Genomic DNA, 23756 nt, shown 5'->3' with positions numbered 1-23756 from the left:
TTTAAGGTGCATTCTATGGCCCTGACTGTGGTCTGCCTTGGTGTAATTTCCTTGGGAGCTTGAGAAGAATGTGTATTCTGCTGCTGTTGGATGAAGCATTCTATAGACGTCAATTATATATACTTGATTGATGGTACTGCTAAATTCAACTATGTTCTTACTGAATTGGCTGCCTGCCAGATCTGTCCATTACTGATGGGGGTGCTGAAGTCTCCAACTATAATAGTGGATGCATCTATTCTTTCCTTGCAGTTCTATGGTTTTTTGCCTCATGTTTTGATGCTCTATTAGGTGTGTACATGTTAAGGATTGTTAGGTCTTCTTGAAGAACTGGCCCCTTTATCATTATACAACACTTCTCTTTATCCCTGATAATATTCCTTGCTCTGAGGTTTGCTCTCTCTGTAATTAATACAGCTACCCCAACTTTCTTCTGACTAGTGTTAGAATGGTCCATCAGGGCTAGGGGTGCCATAACAAAGTATGGCATACACTAGGGTGCTCAAAAAATAGAAATTAATTTCCCTACAGTCTGGAGACTAGAATTCCAAGATCAAAGTGTTGGCAGGGTTGGTTTCATTCTGATGCTTCTTCCTTTGACTTGTAGATGGTCATCTTCTCCCTTTATCTTCACATGGTCTCTGTGTGTCCCAATCTCCTCTTGTTATAAGGACACCAGTCATATCGGGTTAGGGCCTACTCCAATGACTTCATTTAACCTTATTTACCTCTTGAAAGCTCCTATAACTCCAAATACAGTCACATTCTGAGGTACCGGTGGTTAAGATATCATATAAATTTTAGGGGAACACAATTCAGTCTATAACATGTGTTATATCTTTCGCTAACCATTTACTTTTAAGGGGTATGTGTCTTTATAGTTAAAGTAGTTTTCTTGTAGACAACATATAGTTTAGCCTTCTTCAAATCGCTCTGTCAATTCTATTTTTTAATGTGAAGTAGGAAAAACACAAAGAAAACCACGCCAAGACACATCATAAGCAAATTGCTGAAAACTAATCATAAAGATAAAATCTTAAAGGCAGTCAGAGGAAAAAGATACATAATTTAGACGAGTGACTTCCAACTTCTAGTCAGAAATCAAGCCAGAAGAAAATGGAATGACATCATTAAAGTGCTGAAAGACACTGTCAATCTAGAATTCTTTTTTTTTTTTTGAAACAGGGTCTCATTCTCACCCAAGCTGGAGTGCAGTGGCACATTCATGGCTTACTGCAGCCTCAATCTCCCAGACTCATAGGATCCTCATACCTCAGCCTCCCAAAATTGTTGGGACTACAGGCACGTGCCACCATGCCCAGCTTATCTTTGTATTTTTGAAGAGAAAGGGTCGCCATGTTGATAGGCTGGTCTTGAACTCCTGAGCTCAAGTGATCCACCCGCCTCAGACTCCCAAAGTGCTGGGATTACAGGTGTGAGACACCATGCCTGGCCTATATAGAATTATTTAGCCAGCAAAAATATCTTTCAAAAATGAAGGCAAAATGAAAACTTTTTCAGAGCCAGGCACAGTGGCTTGCACCTGTAATAATCTCAGCTACTCAGGAGGTTGTGAAGCAAGAGGATTATGTAAGGCCAGGAGTTCGAGACCAGTCTGGGTAACACAATGAGACCCTATCTCTAAAAAAAATAAAGAAAATTAGCCAGATATGGTGGCACAAGCCTGTAGTCAGCTATGTGGGAGGCTGTCAGGAGGATTACTTGAGACTAGGAGTCCAAGGCTGAAGTGAGCTATGATCATGCCACTGTACTCCAACCTGGGCTATAGAATGAGATCCCATCCCTTTAAAAAAAAAAAAACTTTCCCAAGTAAACAACAAGTGAAAGTATTTGTCGCCAGTGTACCTGCATATATGAAATGTTAAAGTAAGTTCTTTAAGCAGAAGGAAAATGATATCAGATGGAAATACAATTTATACAAAGGAATGGGAGGCAACAGAAAAGGTAAACATGTGGGTAAAAATAAACTCTCTTTGTTCCATTAAAAAATTTCTTTAAAAGGCCAGAAGTTGGTGGCTCATGCCTGTGATCCCAGCATTTTGGGAGGCTGAGGCGGGCGGATCACAAGGTCAGGAGATGAAGACCATCCTGGCAAACACAGTGAAATCCCGTCTCTATTAAAAATACAAAAAATTAGCTGGTGCGGTGGCAGGCACCTGTAATCCCAGCTACTTGAGAGGCTGAGGCAGGAGAATCGCTTGAATCCAGGAGGTGGAGGTTGCAGTAAGCCGAGATCGTGCCACTGCACTCCAGCCTGGATGACAAGAGAGAAACTTCATCTCAAAAACAACAAAAACAACAACAACAAACCATGAATCAGGCCAGGTGCCATGGCTCATGCCTGTGATCCCAGTACTTTGTTGAGGTTGAGCCCAGCAGTTCCAGACCAGCCTGGGCAATGTGGCAAAACTCCATCTCTACAAAAAAATACAAAAAAATTAGCCAGACGTGGTGGCACTCGCCTGTGGTCCCAGCTACTCGGGAGGCTGAGGCGGGTGGACTGATAGAACCTGGGAGGTTGAGGCTGCAGTGAGTCATAGGTGTGCCACTGCACTCCAGCCTGGGCGACATAGTGATACCTTGTCTCAAACAAACAAAAACCATGAAGCAAAAGCTGTCACAACTGTAAGGAGAAATAGACAAATTCAGGGAGACATAAAAATTCCTCTCAATAATTGGTAAGGACAAATAGAAAAATCACTAAGGATACAGAAGACCTGAATATTATAAACCAACTAAATTGACATTTTTTGGGATGTAGCTAAAATAGTGATTAGAATTACTTCTAATAACATTTATAGCTTCAACTGATTATATTAAAAAAAAAGTTTCAAAGTCAATGATCTTAGTTTCTACCTTAAGAAGCTAGAAAAAGAAAAAAAAATCAATGAAACCGAAAAAGGAAATATGACTATAATAAGGGAATATGATGAATAACTTTATTTCAATAAATTTGATAATTTAGATAAAACGGCCAAACTTCTTGGAAGAGAAAGTATTAAAGTTGACTTCAGAAGAAATATTAAATCTGAAAAGTGCTGTATTTATTAAAGAAACTGAAGTTGTAATTAAAACTTTCCACAAAGAAAATTCCAGGTCTAGATGCTTCACTAGTGAATTATATCAAGCATTTAAAGAAGCATAATATCATGTATGCAAACTCTTAGAAAATGGATGAGGGAACACTTCAAAAATTATTTTATAAAGCCAACATTATCATGACAGTCAACCAGAGACATAGAAAATAAAGCAACAAACCAATATCCCTTACAAACACAGATATATACCACACACAAAAATCCTTAAAAAGATATTAGCAAAGTGAATCCAACAACACATAAAAAGGATTATACCTCATGAACAAGTGGGGTTTATACCAGCAATGCAAAGGATTTTTTTTTTTTTTTTTTTTGAGACTGAGTCTCGCTTTGTCGCCCAGGCTGGAGTGCAGTGGCCGGATCTCAGCTCACTGCAAGCTCCGCCTCCCGGGTTTACGCCATTCTCCTGCCTCAGCCTCCCGAGTAGCTGGGACTACAGGCGCCCACCACCTCGCCCGGCTAGTTTTTTTTTTTTTGTATTTTTAGTAGAGACGGGGTTTCACCATATTAGCCAGGATGGTCTCGATCTCCTGACCTCGTGATCCGCCCGTCTCGGCCTCCCAAAGTGCTGGGATTACAGGCTTGAGCCACCGCGCCCGGCCAATGCAAAGGATTTAAAGCTTAAAAAATTCAATGCAATATACCAATTAACAGAATAAAAGTGAAAAACCATATGATTATCTCAATGGATCAGATAAAGCATTTCACAAAATCCAACATGCATTCCTCACAAAAACTCTCAGCAATCTAGGAACAGAAGGGAACTGCTTATTCCCCTGATAATGGGGTCATTATGAAAAACCTATAGCTGACATACATCTATATATACATATATGTGAAATGGTGAAAGACTGAATGCCTTTCGCCTAAGATCATGAACAAGAAAGGGACATTCACTCTTACCAATTGTTTTTAACATTGTACTGGAGGTCTTAGCCAGTGCAATTAAAAAAAAAAAAAGAGAGAGAAATAAAAGATACACAGATTGGGAAATAAGTAAAAGTATATTTCTATGTATTTGCAACGAACAATCAGAAACCAAGGTTTAAAAATACCTTTTCCAATAGCATTAAAAATACAAAATATTTAGGGATAAATGTGACAAAAGATGTGCAAAACCTTTACACTGAAAGCTACAACATGGACGAGAAATTTAAAAAGACCTAAACAAATGAAGAGATAAAGACTCAATATTGTTCAAAAGTCAATATTCTCCAAACGGATCTAGAGTCAAAACAAGTCCAACAAAAATCCCAGCAGGTGGAGTGGCTCAGGCCTATAATCCAAACACTTTGGGAGTCTGAGGTAGGAGTACTATTTGAGGCCAGGAGTTTGAGACCAGTCTGGGCAACACACTGAGACCCCATACCTACTTTATTAAAAATTTAAAAACATTCCCAGTAGACTTTTTTTTGGTTGAAATTAGCAAACTGATTTTAAAATTAACATGAAAAATCAAAGGCCCCAAAAACCTCTGAAAAAGACAAAGCTAAAAGACTCGTATTACTTGACTTCAAGAGTTGGTAAAAAGCTGCAGTAATCAAAATAAAATTATACTGGAATCAAGATAGACAAAAATCAATGGAACAGAACAGATTCCCAAAGTAGAGTCACACGTATATGGTCAATTCATTTTTGACAAAGCTGCAAAAGCATTTCGAAAGGACAGTCTTTTGAATAAATGGTGCTGGAACAACTGGATATTCATGTGTAAAAAAGCCCAACCCTTTGATCTATACCTTGTACCATATGCAGAGATTAACTCAAAATGGATCATAGACAAACATATAAACTGAAAACTATAAAACTTAGAGAAGAAAACACAGGGAAAAATCCTTGTGACTTTGGATTAGTCAAAGGTTTTTTTGAGATACAATAGCAAGTAACATACGCCATAACAGAAAAAGTCAATACAGTGGACTTAAAATTAAGAACTGCTTTTTGAAAGACGCTTTTAAGAAAACAAAGAAACAAATTATGAATGTGAAGAAAATACTTGTGAATGACATCTGATAAAGCATTTGTAACTTAGAATACATAAAAGAATCTCAAAACTCAATAACCACTCAATTAAAAAATGGAATAGATTTGAACACACTTCACCAAAGTAGACATACAGATGGCAAGAATAGATGTTCGACATTATTAATCATTAGAGATACACGAATTAAACCACAATGAGAAAGACTAAATTAAAGACTGTGCTCAGTACTGGCAAGAATGTGGAGTAACTGGAACTCTCATACACTGCTATACTATAATGTAAAATGGTAAACCACTCTGAAAAACAGTTTGGCAGTTTCTAAAAAAATTTTAAACATACACTTACCATATGACCTAGTCATCTGCTCCTAGGTATTTACCTCAGAGAAATAAAAGCAAAAAGCATATATTCATCCCAAGACTTCTATATAAATGTTTATAGAAACTTTGTTAACAGCCAAAAATGAGAAACAATATACTGAATGGGTATAATCATACAATAGAATACTACTCAGCAAATTTTCAAAGGAAATGAAATATTGATATACATCAACAACATGGGTGAATCTCAAAAATAATTGTGCTTAGAGGCTGGGCATGGTGGCTCACGCCTGTAATCCCAGCATTTTGGGAGACCGAGGTGGGCAGATCACGAAGTCAAGAGATTGAGATCATCTTGGCCAACATGGTGAAACCCCGTCTCTACTAAAAAAACACAAAAATTAGCTGGGCGTGGTGGCACACACCTGTAGTTCCAGCTACTCGGGAGGCTGAGGCAGGAGAATCGCTTGAACCCAGGAGGCAGAGGTTGCAGTAAGCCGAGATCATGCCACGGCACTCCAGCCTGGCGACAGAGTGAGACTCTGTCTCCAAAAAAAAAAAAAAGAAAAAAAAAAAGAGTGCTTAATGAAAAGAGACAGGCAAAAAAGTATTTAATATATGATTCCATTTTTATACAGCCCCAGAAAATGCAAACTAATCAACATTGACAGAAAGCAGATCCGTGGTTGCCTGGAGATTGGGGCAGGGGGAGGTGAGATGGGCTCTGATGGAAAAGGAAGGAGGGACTAACCAAGGGGCATGAGCATATCTTCATTATTTGTGGTTTCACTGGTATATACATATGTCAAAATTTATTAACTTGTACACTTCCTTTTTTTTTTGAGACAGGGTCTCACTCTGTTGCCCAGGCTGGAGTGCACTGGCTCAAGCAATCCTCCCACCTCAGCCTCCCAAGTAGCTGGGAGTACAGGTGCTTGCCACCATACCTGGCTAATTTTTTGTTTAGTTTTTATAGAGATGAAATCTCAATATGTTGCCCAGGCTGCTCTTTAACTCCTGAGCTCAAGCGATCTGCCTGCCTCAGCCCCACAAAGGGCTGAGATTACAGGCATGAGCCACTATGCCTGTCCAAGTTGTACACTTTCAATATGTCCATTTATAATATGTCCATTATACCTATATGAATCTATTTTAATAAACAACTCAATAAATAAAATGGTTGTAAGATCTGAATGGTGACAAAAGAAGATAAGCATTCACAAAAAGATGTTTGGTATTATTAGCTACAGAAAGACAAATTAAACTAACAATGATATATCGCTACACGCCCCCACAAATGGGTCTAATTTAAAAAAATACTGACAATACCAAGTGCTGGCAAGGATATAGAAAAATTGAACTCTTATACATTGTTGGTGAAAATGTAAAATGCTTAAATTAAAAAAAAGTTTTTTTAATAAATAAATAAGGATGAGGTATTGCTATGTTGCCCAGACTGGTCTCAATTTGCAAAATCCCATGCCACTTTGGGAAATAGCTTGGCAGTTTCTTTTAAATTTAAGAATATACTTTCATAAAATCCAGAAATCACACTCCTATATCTACCCAAGAGAAATGAAAACAGTATGGACATAGAAAAGACTATATGGAAATGTTTTCAGTGGCTTTACTAAGAATCAACAAAAACTGGAAACATTCCAAATGTCCTTATATTGGTGAATGAATAAACAAACTGGCTAATTCATACAATGGAATACTACTCAGCAATAAAAAGCAACAAAGTATTTATACATACAACCACATGGATGAATCTCCAATGAACTTAAAAAAGCCAAACACAAAAGGCTACATACTCCATGATTTATCAGATGTTCATGAGAAAGCAAACTATAGGAATAAAAATCAGATGAATAGTCGATAACAGTTGCTAGTGGGTAAGGGGAGTAAATTGACATGAAGGGGCATAAAGAACTCTTCAGGATGATGGAAATGTTGTACATGTTGATGTGGTGACGGTTACACAACTGCAAAATTAACAGAAAAATGTCTTAAAGAGTGAATTTTGCTGCATATAAATTATGCCTAAAAACCAGACTTAGATTAATTATAGATGAAAGAAAATACACATTTTAGGCCTGGCACAGGGAGGCAGAAGCAGAAGGATCACTTGGGTTCAGCAGTTTGAGGCTATGTTCATGCCTGTGAATAGCCACTGCACTCCAGCCTGGGCAACTGTGCCCTGTCCCTTGTTGTATTTAAAGCACAGTCATTTTTTTTTTTTTTTTTGAGACGGAGTCTCGCTCTGTCGCCCAGGCTGGAGTGCAGTGGCCGGATCTCAGCTCACTGCAAGCTCCGCCTCCCGGGTTTACGCCATTCTCCTGCCTCAGCCTCCCGAGTAGCTGGGACTACAGGCGCCCGCCACCTCGCCCGGCTAGTTTTTTGTATTTTTAGTAGAGACGGGGTTTCACCATGTTAGCCAGGATGGTCTCGATCTCCTGACCTTGTGATCCGCCCGTCTCGGCCTCCCAAAGTGCTGGGATTACAGGCTTGAGCCACCGCGCCCGGCCAGCACAGTCATTTTTTAAGAGACAGGTTCTCTTAAAAAGAAAAACTTTCTTAAAAAGGAAAAGTATACATTTTTTTTTTTTTTTTGGAGACGGAGTCTTGCTCTGTTGCCCAGGCTGGACTGCAGTGGCCGGATCTCAGCTCACTGCAAGCTCCGCCTTCCGGGTTTACGCCATTCTCCTGCCTCAGCCTCCCAAGTAGCTGGGACTACAGGCGCCCGCCACCTCGCCCAGCTAGATTTTTGTATTTTTTAGTAGAGACGGGGTTTCACCGTGTTAGCCAGGATGGTCTCGATCTCCTGACCTCGTGATCCGCCCGTCTCGGCCTCCCAAAGTGCTGGGATTACAGGCTTGAGCCACCGCGCCCGGCCGGAAAAGTATACATTTTTAAAGATATGTGTGAAACATGTAGGTAAAGCATGTTTGGTATGGTAAGAATGTGCTTTAAATACCACAATGGGCGGGGCACAGAGGCTCACACTTGTAATCTCAGCACTTTGGGAGGCTAAGGCAGGAGGATCGCTTGAGGCCAGGAGTTTAAGACCAGCCTGGGCAACATAGTGAGACCCTGTCTCCACAAAAATTAAAACGGTGCTGTGGCTAGAGCCTGTAATGCCAGCTATACTCGAGGGCTAAGGCAGGGGTACTGCTTCAGTCCAGGAGTTGGAGGTTGCAGTGAGCTATGATTGTGCCACTTCACTATAGCCTGGGTGACAGAGGAAGACCCTGTCTTATACATACACACATAAATCCAACAAGGAAGACAAGAAATATAACCTCTTTCTCTTCTCCAGAGCCAAGAATGCCTAAATGTTGACAGTCAGGATTTAGTACACTGGGTTTCAAATGCTTGCTCTCATCTTTTCTCTGAGTGCTGCAAAAGATTCTGTCCACCCTGTTGCTCCAACTAATTTTCTAATGGAAGCAGTATTTATCAATCTGGGCCCCTGGCTAACAACATGATAAAGAATTTAGTGCTTCTGAAAGTGATATTTCTCCTTCTGAATCACTTTTTTCCCCAAATGTCAAAAGTGGATATATGGGGAATAAAAAAGATGGGTTCAAGTTGCTGGAGGCACTAGCTCATGAATAGGCTGCAGAACTAAGGGGCTGACCAGCAGGGGTTCATGCAGATTCCCAGAGCACTTTTTTTTTTTTTTTAAGATCGAGTTTCACTCTTGTTGCCCAGGCTGGAGTGCAAGCGTGATCTCGGCTCACTGCAACCTCTGCCTCTCAGGTTCAAGCGATTCTCTTGCTTCAGCCTCCCGAGTAGCTGGGATTACAGGCGCTCACCACCATGCTCAGCTAATTTGTTTTTATTTTCAGTAGAGATAGGGTTTCACCATGTTGGTCAAGCTGGTCTTGAACTCCTGACCTCAGGTGATCCATCCGCTTTGACCTCCCAAAGTGCTGGGATAATAGGCATGAGCCACCGCACCCAGCCCCCAGGGTAATTTTTGAAGGCACAGGTGTACAGGTCCTCAGATTTTGGACAGGTTCCAATTTGAGTAATTATATTCTCTCTCCCTTAGTACCCCCTGCTGTTTCTGGTGGATACAGAATTCTTATTCACTTCCTGCACTAAACTGTTGTGTAGAGTTTCTGTGCAGCTGTTAAACAGCTGCCACATTTCTCTCCATATATAGTCTCTAAAGCATTTTTGGATGAAAGGAATTATATAAACATATTTTATTGTCATGTACTGGTTGCCTTACCACTTAGTTGTAGGTTTTGTGAGGTTGTAACTATTAAATTCAAATCCATATTCCACAGCACATCAATGTTTAATTTCTTCCCCCACCTGCTCTCCAATGCTCTAACAGCAAGGCTCTTACCACAAGGGTCCGTAGACAGAGTGTCCCTGCAGGAGCACGGGGGTCCAAAGCAGCCACAAGATCCCACACTTTAATTTTTCTAAAGATCAAAAAGGGGACAAAAATGCTAGTTAAAAGCAAAAGTAAGAGAACACAGGGAAGAACAGCAGAAATTCATGGCAATAAATATGGATGGTGAGTATAGTTGAAATGTACGTGATTAACCTACAAATGAGAAACAGGCTAGCTTTAACCAAACTGAAGACATTTAATAGTAAAGTTAAACCACACTTTGGGATCAAGAGGAGATCTTGTACATTAGACCTCCTAATGATATTACATAGACCTAGAAATCTACAACTCTGAGGCATCCTCTTCCTGGTCACTTCTAAGAGTGGCCCAGGTCACATGTACTGAGGGACTGGGGTCCATGTAAGAGCAATGGAGTTTATATAAGTAAGCCCTCATCTTTTGATTTAAATAAGTGTAGCTCTTCCAACAACCTTTTATAGGCCATGTTTCCTCAAGGTACATAACAGACAAATTCCAAGACAGGTGGGTACAGATCAAAGCCAGGGCAATAAGAAAATATTGTCTTGACCAAGCTGGAACATGTCACCACACTCTGAACAATTTCCCAAGGTTGTAACAGTGATGGCTGACCCAAAGCAGAAGAAGTGAGCAGCTTCTTGCTGCTTGCATTGGCTAATTAATGTATCAGTATAGTTAGCTCATGAACTAAAATAATGTTGTTAGTTTCTGATATTTAAAAAGTTGCCAATATTTGAACTGTAGCTTTCTACCCTTCACCCCCCAAATCAGGCAGTTTGACAAAAAGAAATGATAAGGAGTCCTTCGTAAGTGAATAACTTTTTTTTTTTTTTTTTTTTTTTTGGAGATGGAGTCTTGCTCTGTCGCCCAGGCTGGAGCATGGTGGTGCAATCTTGGCTCACTGCAACCTCTGCCTCCCTGGTTCAAGCAATTCTCCTGCCTCAGTCTCCTGAGTAGCTGAGATTACAGGCACCTGCAACCACACCTGGCTAATTTTTGTACTTTTAGTAGATACTGGGTTTTGCCATGTTGGCCAGGCTGGTCTTGAACTCCTGACCTCAAGTATCCGCCTGTCTCGGTCTCCCAAAGTGTTGGGATTACATGCACAAGCCACTGTGCCCAGCCTACTTTTGTTTGAATTTACTCTGTGTTTAGGATTGGTGGACGTGGGGTCCATTCACAACATTAATGGATTCCATAACCACTAGAAATTAGAAGAAAATAAAGATGACTAAACTCATAAATGAAATGCTAGGATGACAAGTGATGACAAGAGAACTGTACTTTTAAAAATTACTAAAAGAGATAAAGAATCCAAGAGATCAAAATTGGAGATCTTACCACACTAAGTCCCCAAATACTGCCCTCTAGTGTTTGTGTTTTGTTAACAGGTTACCACTTTACATGGGTAGCCTGTTAACACTGGGTTTTTCTTGTTTTGCTTTACAGGGCAAAACAGTGAAATACATAACCAAATAACCAAAATATGAATGACAACCATGTGCAAACAAGTATAATAAAATGATTGGAAAGAATATTTCAGGACACTAAACCAAGGAGAGGTAAATATACAGATTAAAGAAATATGGTATCACTTTGTGTAAAATCTATAAGCTTTAGAAACAAGGAATGGTAATGTTTAACACCATAAACATAAGGAAGGATTAAGACGTAGATTTTCTCTTTTTACACTCTGTTAGCACACTCACCCATCATAGGCCCCACTGACTATCCTCTTGTTATCAAATCGAATACAACGAACCAATTCCTCATGGCCTTCTAACACTCGTAAACATGCACCACATTCTATGTCCCATAATCTGGAAGAGAAAATTGAGTCAAGTGAATTTTCACGTATTCTTTTCTAAGCCTGGAATGTTATAATACACTTTATATGCCTTCTAAAAATTCACAAAATAAAATCAATCACCACCCACACAGATATGTACTGCTTTCAATGTAATTTATTTCCTTTCTGCTATATAACTCACACAGAAAAATGTAGGTTTAAGTTCAAACATAAAATGTATTTTCAAAGCACAGTGCTTTATATAATTCTGTAAACAGGTTCTTCCAGGTATAAAAACGAACTCAATGCACACAGTTGCCTGAGCAGGAAATGACTGAGCTAAGAAAGTAGTTTCCTGAAGTCATCAAACTGAATGAGATACAGATTATCAGCGATGTCCTGTTCTCACAAAGCACCTCCCCCTCTGCCATGGTGGACACTTCTTTTACCACTGTCCAGGACAGTTATTCTCAGAGAATGGAAATGCAAAGTCAGTTCTCAAAAACTTTTGTGTACTAATTTAAAAAACTGTATGTTTTCAGAGCAATTCAAGTGACTTCTAGGAATAATTTCCTTAGATATAACAAACAGTAGCTCTATCTGTTGTTTTTTTAATGGCCTTTTCATCCTTTTAGTACTTCACTGAAGGGTAATGATGGATAAATCTTCCAAATTCTAATCATGACTATGTCATTTGTCTTTGTGAAGAGAACACCCCAAAAAGGGCTTCCAACTGTGAAACCTTCATAATTTCAAATACAGGTAACTCTGGCCAATTATGTAATGCTAAGACAAAAATTACATAATTTCTAGTAAGGAAACAAATCTTTTCATTTCTTGAAAACAATGGCAAAGAAAAGGCTTTTAGCTGTTTATTAGCACTTTTCAACTGTAGACAGGAGAAATTTAAAAAGAAGGGCAACAAAAGGCTTTGCTGTGCTGCTTCTCTGCTTGGGGCAAACTTCTGATCTGTAAGAAGCTACAGAAAGGAAACACAGTTGATTATAAACATAACAAAATTACAGACTTGTATGATCTGTGCATTAGTAATGAATGGGAGCATAATATCGATCCCTTATGATACAAGGTACTAGGTGCTCACCTGATAGTGTTGTCAGATGAGCCACTCACTACCAGCCTGTCCCTGTACTGCAAACAGGCAATGCCTCGTTTGTGTCCATTTAAGGTCCTTACAAATTCACAAGTACTTGTGTTCCATACCTGAAAAAGAAAATGGCATTGAGCAGTTGATTTGGTGCTTTTACTGGTAAAATCTATGGCAACTGGAGTCTTAGGGAAGCAGAAAACAGGGCTGAACCATTAGAGGGAAGTCAACTTCTCAAACAAATAAAACAAAGGACAATTTAAATTCATGGTAACAGAGGCTAATTTGCAGTTGGCTGTTATCACATGAGAATTCCTCAAATTGATTTACTCTTCTAGGGTTAGTCTCTTCTCACACTCACCATTATTTATAGGAATAAAATACCTCGGCCAAATTGTCACACAACGTCTCACTTATTACCTTTTCACTTGTAGAATAGTCTCTGAATTAAATATTACATTTTTCTGCACCAATGTTTAAATATGAAATTGCCCCTGATCAAATTTTCATATGAATTTCCCCATTCTAAGTTGGAAACTTACTGAAAAATGCCTTATTACCTTTATAGTTCTATCCCCAGATGCAGAAACGATGTACTTGTCATCAAAGTCTACAACATTGACAGCAGCTCGGTGTCCGACCAGCACCCTCCGGAGGGTAATGTCAGTTGGGGAGGCCATATCCCATACAGCAATGGAACGATCTTTGGAGCAGGTCACCATCATGCCATTATTGAAACGCAAGTGCAGAACTGCTTCACAATGGTGAATCAACGTGTTTAGCATTTCACCTGTATTTACATCCCACACTCTGGAAGCGACAGATGAGATTTAGATGGTACTCAAGCTACAGTCTGTTACCTATATTTGACCATCATGCACCCTTCCACCCCTTATATTTAGAGAGAGTGCCGGACCGGGAGAGTGGGAGAAGAAAGGGAATGGGATGCTGCCAGTGTGTCCTTAAGACATACTGCTTGAAATATGGGCAAGTTGTGGAGGGCAAGGATGAGGTGGCAGCCACTGTCACCTAATAATTTGGCCCAGACTGTAAAACTTCTGACATTCAATTGGATACCATTAGTAAGATACATTTTAAATGGGGAATCTGAATAATAACAGTAGCATTAGTGCCCATCCCAATGATAGCCCTCAGGAGCCAGAAATGACATAGGCTAAGATGCTTCTGTCACATACTTAGTAATGTGAATTTGAGTTTGATTACCCTGGATCTCAGGTTTTATCATAAAGGTCAAAGGCCAAGATAATCATGACTCTAATTCTAAGCCCCCATTTCTGTGTTTTGAAGTAGGCAGGGGTTTAAAACAGCCCCTGCATTGTAAATATGGGCTTCACAGCAGAGTGTGGGGTCCTGGGATAGCTTGAGAATTTTGTGTGATGATATATTTTGATTATTCTATTTTTGTTTATTTACTTTGGGTTTTATAACATGTTATTTCCTTTTTCCAGTTTAGCCCCCTTTTATAGAAAATCATCTTTTCTTTATAAATGATGTTAGCATCTACAGTGTTTCAGATTCTGTGGGGCACTCGCTCCACAAGCACCAATAAATGTTAAATGTCAGTAACTACAAGGACAAGTTTGCTATGCTTTTAAGTCAAAAGACAAAAAACAGGAACAGTCTTTTCTATTCACAGAGGATAACTTGGAATGGTAAACATTTAACTTCAGAGTATCTAACAATGCAGTTAACTGCTTTTTTCCTACGTCTATTTTTTTTTAAGTTACTTTTGATGCATTATGTTTGCTAAATCCTTTAGCTTAAGGCAAAATTCCTAACAGAGGTTCCCAGCAGTGCTGCTGGTACCCAGAACTCAAGCTATCCCAGACTCCAGCAGTATAATGGCTGTGTCATCAAATCACTAATGCCTCTGGAAATTGAGGGCCCCTCCCTGAGTGAAGCTCGCAATTAAAAACTGCAGGGATGGCAGGGGAGGGGCTGGCAAAGAGAGCACAGCTCACCTGTACATGTTTCAAAGGAGATAATACAGACCTGCACTACAGTTACAACTACCTGAAAGGAAGGCTTCATTGCATTCATGTCATTCCCTTGTGAGATGGCTTTTGTAAGGAATGCAAAGTTTACCATAAGGATAAGAAAAGTTTCTGTAATAGATGATCCTCCAAATTAATATAGAACGTGTAGTTTCTTAAATGTGTGAAAATGTAAACTTACCTCAAGCATTCCTAAATCAAGTTTTCTAGTTCTAGACTGACAGAAATGATGGGGACCTGGTGGTTTATTCTTCTTTAGTTTCAGAACTGTGCCGATACATACAAAATTACTATCTATGACAAAGAACAGAGTAGAGCTGATGTTTCAGAGTTCAAAAGAGCATATGAAATTTTCTACCTGACCGTGGAATCCGATGATCCAGTTATGATCACTCTCTCATCATACTGGAGACAGAGGACAGAACCCGTATGGCCTGTGAGAATTCGCTTGCATTCCAATGTGTTTTTATCCCAGATCTAGGATGGCAAATAAGATCCTTTTGATCAATGTGATGATGGGGTGCTGTGGAGACTTGTTGGTCTTATTATGTGTTTGATCCCCCAAATAATCAAAGCCCAGAGTAGTGTGGAAAGCATTCTTCCCTATGGGTATAGCTAAGCATACACACACCCACCCACATATATATATATATATATAGCTTCAGTACTATGCAAACTTTTATCCTTTTCATTAAGGAACAAGGTAGTTTATAATTATGTGAGGGCCAAAAGAGTAATAGCCCATTCAGTGCATTTCAAGAAGAGAATTTAACCCTAGGACTACCCATTTGTATAATATTCTGGGGGGAAGCAGATGTCTGTCCTTTAAGGAAATGATTTTGGCTTTGGAACTGGAAACAATCTAAAATCTTCACTTACTTTCTAGAAATAATGCTTAGAGTTTATGCTTTGGACTGTGCTAAGAATGTAGTCAGCCTCGCTCCCTCCGCTACCTTCCTACAACTGAACAGACCTCACCTTGATTGTGTTGTCTCGAAGGCCGCTTACTATTTTCTGATCATCATACTGTAAACAGTAAACTCCTTTGCTTGTTTCACTTCGGCAGTGAATTCTCTGTAAACTATGTCTTCCACATCTCCAGTTAGATTCTATTGTCTGAGAAGAAGGAATGGGAAAATGGCAGTGTTAGGAAACGCCTAGAATCAAACTCTTTTTGGGCTTTAATGACAATCAAAGGCTCGATGCTTTACTCTATGGGATATACACAACTTAGGGAAAACTTAAAAATGTCTTTAAAAGGCTACTATCTACATTTATAAAATATTTTCCCTTTTGCAAAGTAATTAAAGTTTGTTTCCTAGAACTCCCCTGCCTATAATTTGTTCAATTAAATAATAAATCTAGTGGGAAGAGACTACTCATCAAGAGGAGAAAAGCTACAAACTATGTGAGGTTATACACTCAGTGCTCTTACATATGTGATGGCCATTGCTACTGATGAACTTCTATGGAGGTTCAATTCAGAAGATATTTGAGGACAAGTTTACCATTCACACTGCTATTGTATGAAGGGATCAATCTCTTTATCTCTCTCATCTATGTATTAGTAAACAATTTTTTAAAGCTTTAAAATTTTGCCTAGCAATTTATTTTACCTACCCTACTTGCCTGTAAAGAGACTGATTTTCTTTTCTTTTTCTTTTTTTTTTTTTTTTGATGGAGTCTCACTCTGTCGTTCAGGCTGGAGTGCAGTGGCACGATCTCGGCTCACTGCAACACGTGCCTCCCAGGTTCAAGCAATTCTCCTACCTCAGGCTCCTGAGTAGCTGGAATTACAGGCGTGTGCCACCATGCCTGGCTAATTTTTATATTTTTAGTAGAGAAAGGGGTCTCACCATGTTAGCCAGGCTGGTCTCAAACTCCTGACCTCAGCCTCCAAAAGTGCTGGGATTACAGGCGTGAGCCACCACAGCCAGCTAAGAGATTGACTTGCAACTCATGTCAATAAACCTTAATGGGCTTGCTGTAACCATATTGTGACTGAAGAATGCTGATAATTCTGTGCCACTGGGCAAATACCCCAAAATACATAGATTCTTACCTCAATGTCTTGTATAATTTTAGGATAAAGTGCTCTATAAAAAGAGTTGGGAGGAGCATTCCCGTCAGGAGGTTTGTTTTTGAATAAATACTGTCCCCTAAAAAAATAACAAATATTTCCCAATGAAAATCATGACATTATACATTTATATACATATATATTTTGAGACAGTCTTGCTCTGTTGCCCAGGCTGGAGTGCAGCGGCGTGAGTTGGCTCACTGCAACCTCCTCCTCCTGGGTTCAAGCGATTCTCCTGCCTCAGCCTCCTGAGCAGCTGCGATTACAGGCATCTGCCACCACGCTGGCTAATTTTTGTATTTTAGTAGAGATGGGGTTTCACCATGTTGGTCAGGCTGGTCTCAAACTCCTGGCCTCAAATGACCTTCCTGCTCGGCCTCCCAAAGTGCTGCGATTACAGGCGTGAAACATCACACCTGGCCGACATTATATATTTATAAGGAGCTTCATATATTTTCAAAATGTTTTCACAGTTACCATTCCATATACTCTCCATAGCTGCCTAGGGAGGAGCAAACGTAAGCCTGATTTCAGGAGTCCCATGTCAAAGAGCAACCTTCTGGGCTCTAAGGAGTCTGATCAACACTGATTTGCTTTTGGGTAAAACATGATTATTTCCAGTGTAGAACGTCAGAGTACCAAGCCTTTGGAAATATTATAATATCAGTAAACAAATGGAATATGTATAATCAGAATTCATCTATTGGTCTATTAAGACTACTGCTTAGATTCACTGACCTCATCTTTTGGAAATTTTGTTAGTAATGGTAAGTATTACCTTTGAACTAGCACATGCCCTATAATTTTTTTTTTTCTTTTACTGTGTAGTGGTCCCCAGCATTGTAAACAGCAGCAATGCCTCTGGCATGGAGATCACTTTTTCTAGGTCTTTATCTGTGTGGGTAAGGTGGCTGCTCAGTCACCCAGGCTGCTGCTAATCAGTGCAACTATGCTTTGAAAGGAACAATTCAGTTCATTTCAACAGAAAACAAAAGGATCACAGGTTTGTCCAGCAGCAGCTAGGGAAGAAGAAAAAAAGAAACGCCTAAGAGCATTGTGCTATCAAGTCTAAGGCATGAAACTGACTTTCACAGGTGTGTTCCTGGCTGTGTATATACATACATGTACTTAACTGCCTTCCCTGTTTCCAGTGAGCAACATTTGTTAGTATCTCCTTCCTTATGACAGCACATCTCTGGAATACTCATATCCCAAGCTAGATCTTTGCTACAAAAAAAAAATCAGTAAATGGCAATCACTTCCTGCTGGGTAAAAAATTTAATTCCTCATCCTGAAGTTAAGAACCCACCAAACACGGTGTGGAAGCTAGTAAACCCCACTATGGGTGTACTAACTGCTGTTCTCACTGGCACCGTGCCTTGCAAAGTGGAGACAGGCAGAAATGCCTCTGAGTGTAATCCTGGCACCAGAGAAATCATGTTTTCTCTGGGCCAGTCATCCACTCCTCCCTCTATAGCTCCATTACAATATAATTAATTGTTTGTTGTCTCCAGGAGTGCTTCTCCCCTTCCCTCTCCCTATTATACACCTTGAAAATTATTTGAGAAAATTTCCTGTCCAGGAAGGTAGCTGGCTCTAACTTCTGTGTTAATACAGAAAAGAAAATCTGAAAAAGAGAAGTGAAAATAATACTTATAAAGAGGGGGATTAATGAAACATGATACACCAGCATAAACAAAAGGGGAAACAAGATGTGTTATGAAAGAATTCCGGATTAATGGTACATTTCTCTGTACAATATTATTCTACAAACACTTTGCAGGCAAATAGTAGATTTTGAATGTGAAGATTTTAAGCCTGATTTCTCAGCCCACCCACATTCTTAACTACTTGTTTCTCAATGCCCACCATTTCTGAGATTCCTGTCTTCTTTTAATCTCTAGCACTCCAAGACTTTCTTCCTATGCAATGATACTATCTCTACATTCTAAGGAAAGAGAACCCATATAAGCTTCTGATCTTGTTTTCCACCTCACTGCATTTACCATGTCTTGGTAAAGTACCTGAATTTCTTCAGATCAAAGTGCTACAGAAAGGGATGGCTAGGTATTGAAAACGGGCTTCTGTCTTTATGTTTTAAGTCAAAACCTTTTATGATGGAAGATCTCTGACAACAGGGACTACTTCTACGTGAAATGCCTAGTACCTACGAGAATGTGAGTACATGATAAATGTTAAATATTAAATTCAGAATGTTATCATAAAATGTGATCTGCTGATTAAGAAAATTGACTTTTCCCAAGTGGTCTTTTATTATACTTTTAAGAGTTACCATTTACTTTGGCATTTTCACATCCATCTGCCAAGAACTGCCTACTTACTTCTTGATTTTTCTGCCTTCAAAAAAGGACTCAGCAAAATCCCAATGTCTGATGAAGGTTTACTGTCATTTACAGTCCAAATGGGAACACAATGTATTTTAACAGGGAACAGAACCTTTATAGCTAAAGGAATGAATCCCCTTAATTGAAATTTCAGGAGTTATTTGGAGAAGAGATTCTTTTTTTCTGAGGGACAGAGAAATCTTCTCAGCTGCCCTAAAATTCTCCCATGTAAACAGTTGCCTGCTGTATCCTCAAGGCTGGTCCCAGCACTCAGCAAAATGATGGACCCTGAATACCATATAACTCTATTTTTATTTGCTTTGTTGTACTATTAAAGAGTTTATTTCCAAAGTATGAAGTAGGTTATGAAAGATTGCTATTTTTCTATGTAGTGAAATAAGTGAGAATTAAAAAATATATTTGAGAAGTAGTAATATGTGTGTGTGTGTGAGTGTGTGTGTGTGTGTGAGAGAGAGAGAGAGGGAGAGAGACAGAGAGAGAGAGAGAGAGAGAGAGAGACAGAGAAAGAGACAGGGTCTTGCTCTGTTGCCCAGGCTGGAGTACAGTGGCATGATCATAGCTCACTGCAGCCTCAACTTCCCAGGCTGAAGCCATCCTCCCGCCTCAGCCTCCTGAGTAGCTGGGATTACAGGCATGCGCCACCAGGCCCAGCTAATTTTTTGATTTTTTTGTAGAGATGAGGTCTCACTATGTTGCTCAGCCTGGTCGCAAACTCCTGGGCTCAAACAATCCTCTTGCCTTGGCCTCCAAAACTGTTGGGATTACAGGCGTGAGCCACCCTGCCTGGCCAACAATATTCTTTTCTACATAGCCTAAAAATTGCCTAGCTTTTTGTTCCTTTAATTCGATTTGAGAGAAAAATTTAAACAGTCTTCCTAATAGCCAGAATGATAAAAATCTCTGAAGCATTTGGTATAATATAGGTCGTTGTATTTACTAGGTGTTAATAAATTTCAAAGACAGAAAAAAAGAAAGAGACCCAAATATATTTAATGAAAATTCGAAGGAAAGCTGGTCCATGAATATTTATCTTTTACAAGTGTTCTCTATTTTTAACTGTTTTCCTCTTTATGATCCAAGATAAACAACAGATAAAATTAATTTGGAAGGACACCACTAAGCACACACATGCCTATTATAATGTTTTCTGTCAACGAGAATATTTAATGTTACCTTTATTACTACGTAGCTTTCCTATAGTGACATTCTAGAGACATACTCTGAGAGAAAATTATTTAAGGAAAGATATCTTTCAGAAGTTCTAATGAAATGGCACTGTTAAGAGAACAACAAAAAAAGTAGTGAGGTCTCTTAGACTGCTAACTATATGATGCTTTGGGGAATTCGGAATTAAGTCAGAAAATCTTGAAAAACAGAAGTCTTAAGAAGAAACAATGATTTATAATGAATTTCATTTTCACTTTTTCTGATGGCTAGAGTTCTTATTCCACTTGAGCATAAAAATAATTTTTGATTACAAAGGTGACAAAACACCAGACGCATAAGATAAAGGCAATAAATTTTCTGAAAGAAAAGAAAATCATTTGTCTTGGATTATTTTAGGGGAAAGCTATCCTGGATGGTTTCTATGTGATTCAAAGTCATCTACTTTATTTTGGCTCATAAATTGCCCATCAGTCCTTTTGGAGGATACCAACTTTTTTTTTTTTTTTTGGAGACAAAGTCACGCTCTGTCACCTAGGCTGGAGTGTAATGGCTCAATCTCCACTCACTGCAACGTCTACCGCCTGGGTTCATACGATTCTCCTGCCTCAGCCTCTAGAGTAGCTGGGATTACAGGTGCATGCCACCACACCCGGCTACATTTTGAATCTTTAGTAGAGACAGGGTTTCGCCATGTTGGCCAGGCTGGTCTCAAACTCCTGGCTTCAAGTGATCTGCCCACCTTGGCCTCCCAAAGTGCTGGGATTACAGGCGTGAACCACTGTACCCAGCCGCAGGATACCAACTTCTGCCCAGATAACAGAATGCTTTAAACAGGAGGGCTGGTAAACTTTCCATTATTTTTTGCAAAGCAGTATTAATACAATATCATGTCATTTTGTGAGTGACAGGTAAGAAGAAAAACTGCTGAGTACATGAATACTTGTTCTCTGTTACATTTTAAGCTGCAAATCAACAAAATCACCATATTAAATGAGAAGTGGTCTCACTGGCTCCCCAAAAATCTTTCAGTGACTGTGACTGGCCAGGTCCTGAAGCCATGTAATAGTAAGAAAAGTTAAAGGCTCACCACCCTCTTCGTTCTGCCAGGCCTCTCCACAGAGAATCTGTCCTGACCATTCTCTCGATGAGCTTCTTCCATAGCATGCCATCAGAGGTCACTCGGTACCATTCCTTGCATACAAGTTCAGCAGCACATAGTGATTTGGCATCCAGGTATGACAGAATGTTCTCAGCAATATGATCCAAACCCCGAGCTTTCAGGAGAGGGAGGAGGCAAAGAAAAAGAACACAGAGGGTGGTGAATGATTTTTTACAAAAGGTCCTTTAAAACAGAACAGCATTTGTTCTGCTATGAAGGCACATCATTGTCCCTAGTGTGGTCCAGTTTCTTTTTCAAACAGAGGCTTGGGTAAAATGAGTGTCAATAATTTTTCCATAAGGTTACAGAAATGAACAGTATTTTCCATCTTCCTTTAGATAAGGAAGTTAAAGTTAACAACCAGCAAACCCCCCAAGACATTAAAAATAAAAAGGATTCCAGAAAACAATTCACATCTATCTATATGGATTTCAGCACTAGGGGATGTTCTATGGATGGCATCTCAAACTCTATGATTCAGACCCCCCCAAATCTCTATATTAGGTCCATTTCTCATTCTGTTTCTATTACTGCTGCAGTTCCAAAGCTGTTCGGTTAAAGAAATATCCTTTAAATGTACTGGGGGAGAGGCACTAAGTCAGAATGTGCTGGGTTATAGAATTTTGGGCATGCAGAAGGAGAGAAGAAGGAAATATAGAATGGCATGGAAATATCCCAAGAGAAAGACAGAGATGTATGTTTAAGTTCAAGAATGAGTATAATTTCAGATTAAAAAAAAAAAACAAAACTATATTTGAGAGTAGCTGCTGCTATAAAACCTAAATGACAGTTGAGTAAAAATGAAAAAATTCCAGACCAAAAGATAACTTGGTTAGCATTTCAGAGAATATTCTGTAGGAGGTGCAGAGGAAAATAGTGGAGAATAGATCCTGGGGCGTACAAACCAGAAGGGCTTTCCAATTAAAGTTCTCCAACACCCAAATCTGTATTGAGGTCTCAGAAGAAAAGATCCTATAAAATAGGATGAACTCACTAAAAAAACTTCTTTTGCCTGCTGTTCTACATTCACAATTGAGATAAAAATATTCAGTTATTTCTGTTTACAAAGTACATATCACATGTTTTCTATAGACTTAAATAGTTCAGAAGAATTCCTTCATACTCTTACTCCTGTAGGCACAAACTTAACAAGAAAGAGAACATGGCATTTCATTTTGGGCCTTTCCCCTGAATCATATCATATAAAGATAGTATGGGTATCAGTCACACTTTTCAGCAGACTTGAGAAAGCAAGCATTAAATGGATTTTGTTTGGCTGGCATCGCATGTTCGTATTTAAGTATAGGCAGATGGAGACGTGCATTACCCAATTCTTATTAAAGAAACATGAACAAAAGCCAATTAAAGGTATAATAACTAGTTCTTCATGTAAAATACAGTAATGGTATGATTTATATTAAAACTTTCTACACCATCAGAAATTTCCAAAATGCTGTCCTGTTTTTAATGGGTGCCATCAAATTGCTCCTGATCATTTCACCAAGTACCTTTAATAAGTCTTTGGAAGTAATTTCACCTAACACTCCAAACAAACCCATTACATTAATGGACTACAGGCACTTTTTGAAGTAGTTTGGTTTACTAAACATAGCCAGATGGTACAGGTTTATAAGTTTAAATGGCCATAAAGCATTAGATTGATGATTTAATACCTCATAGAGTGGTCAGCAGATACACACCAGGGATCAATATTAGGTAAAGGATACACAGGTCTAATCAACTCCTGTTCAATTCTTAGTGGTATAAGCTTGAGATAGTAACATGTCTCAGTGATTGGGGAGAACAAAGTAATGAGGTACACACAGATTGTACAAAGAAAACTGTTTGCCTATGGCTAAAACAAAATCCAATGAGTAAAGAGGGGGCAAAAATCTATTCCATTTAACAAAAGATATAGGTAAAATTCAGTTTTTACAGGGGTTATTCCTAAGATATAAATAGGTATTTCTTTTGTTTTAAACAGCAACTTAAATTCCTAGTTCAGAAAAACAAAAATTTAAAAATGGTATAATTAGCAAATATAAAACAAAGTAGTATTAATAGTTGGGAGGCTATGAGCTGGTATATTTTTATCAGGGGATAGTTTGGCACCATGTATTAAAAGCCTTTAAAAATGTTCATATTCCTTAATATATAGCGATTCCATGTCTGTATTTTTTTCCGTAGGATTCCCACAAGATTAATGTATAAAAATTCATCATCACATGGTTTATAATAGGAAAAAATTTTGAAACTACCTAA

The 23756-nt window shown here is 39.0% G+C and overlaps 1 protein-coding gene and 1 long non-coding RNA gene across 13 annotated transcripts in view; one reads left to right on the top strand and one right to left on the bottom strand.

Moving 5' to 3' along the window:
- Positions 1 to 23756, bottom strand: part of BTRC (beta-transducin repeat containing E3 ubiquitin protein ligase) — a 204920-nt gene that overhangs the window by 11499 nt on the left and 169665 nt on the right. For 6 of the 12 annotated variants that reach the window (XM_015148038.3, XM_077947319.1, XM_015148041.3 and 3 more), the window contains 8 exons: positions 21423 to 21609; positions 16785 to 16881; positions 15701 to 15838; positions 15081 to 15199; positions 13268 to 13517; positions 12705 to 12823; positions 11523 to 11633; positions 9784 to 9862 (listed from right to left, as the gene is read on the bottom strand). In XM_015148038.3, the coding sequence (XP_015003524.2) occupies positions 9784 to 9862; positions 11523 to 11633; positions 12705 to 12823; positions 13268 to 13517; positions 15081 to 15199; positions 15701 to 15838; positions 16785 to 16881; positions 21423 to 21609 (1100 nt within the window). Of the gene's footprint in view, positions 1 to 2943; positions 3526 to 6005; positions 7409 to 9783; positions 9863 to 11522; positions 11634 to 12704; positions 12824 to 13267; positions 13518 to 15080; positions 15200 to 15700; positions 15839 to 16784; positions 16882 to 21422; positions 21610 to 23756 lie in introns of those variants that run through there. The other 6 variants (XR_013398293.1, XR_013398295.1, XR_013398294.1 and 3 more) reach the window with 6 other exon arrangements.
- On the top strand, positions 6459 to 9123 carry LOC144331290 (uncharacterized). The gene is made up of 2 exons (XR_013398328.1): positions 6459 to 7649; positions 7959 to 9123. It is a non-coding gene; the product is annotated as an uncharacterized LOC144331290 (long non-coding RNA).

This window comes from Macaca mulatta, chromosome 9, assembly GCF_049350105.2.
Source record: "Macaca mulatta isolate MMU2019108-1 chromosome 9, T2T-MMU8v2.0, whole genome shotgun sequence".
Classification (NCBI taxonomy): Eukaryota; Metazoa; Chordata; class Mammalia; order Primates; family Cercopithecidae; genus Macaca; species Macaca mulatta.
This window is presented reverse-complemented; position numbering and strand designations above follow the sequence as displayed.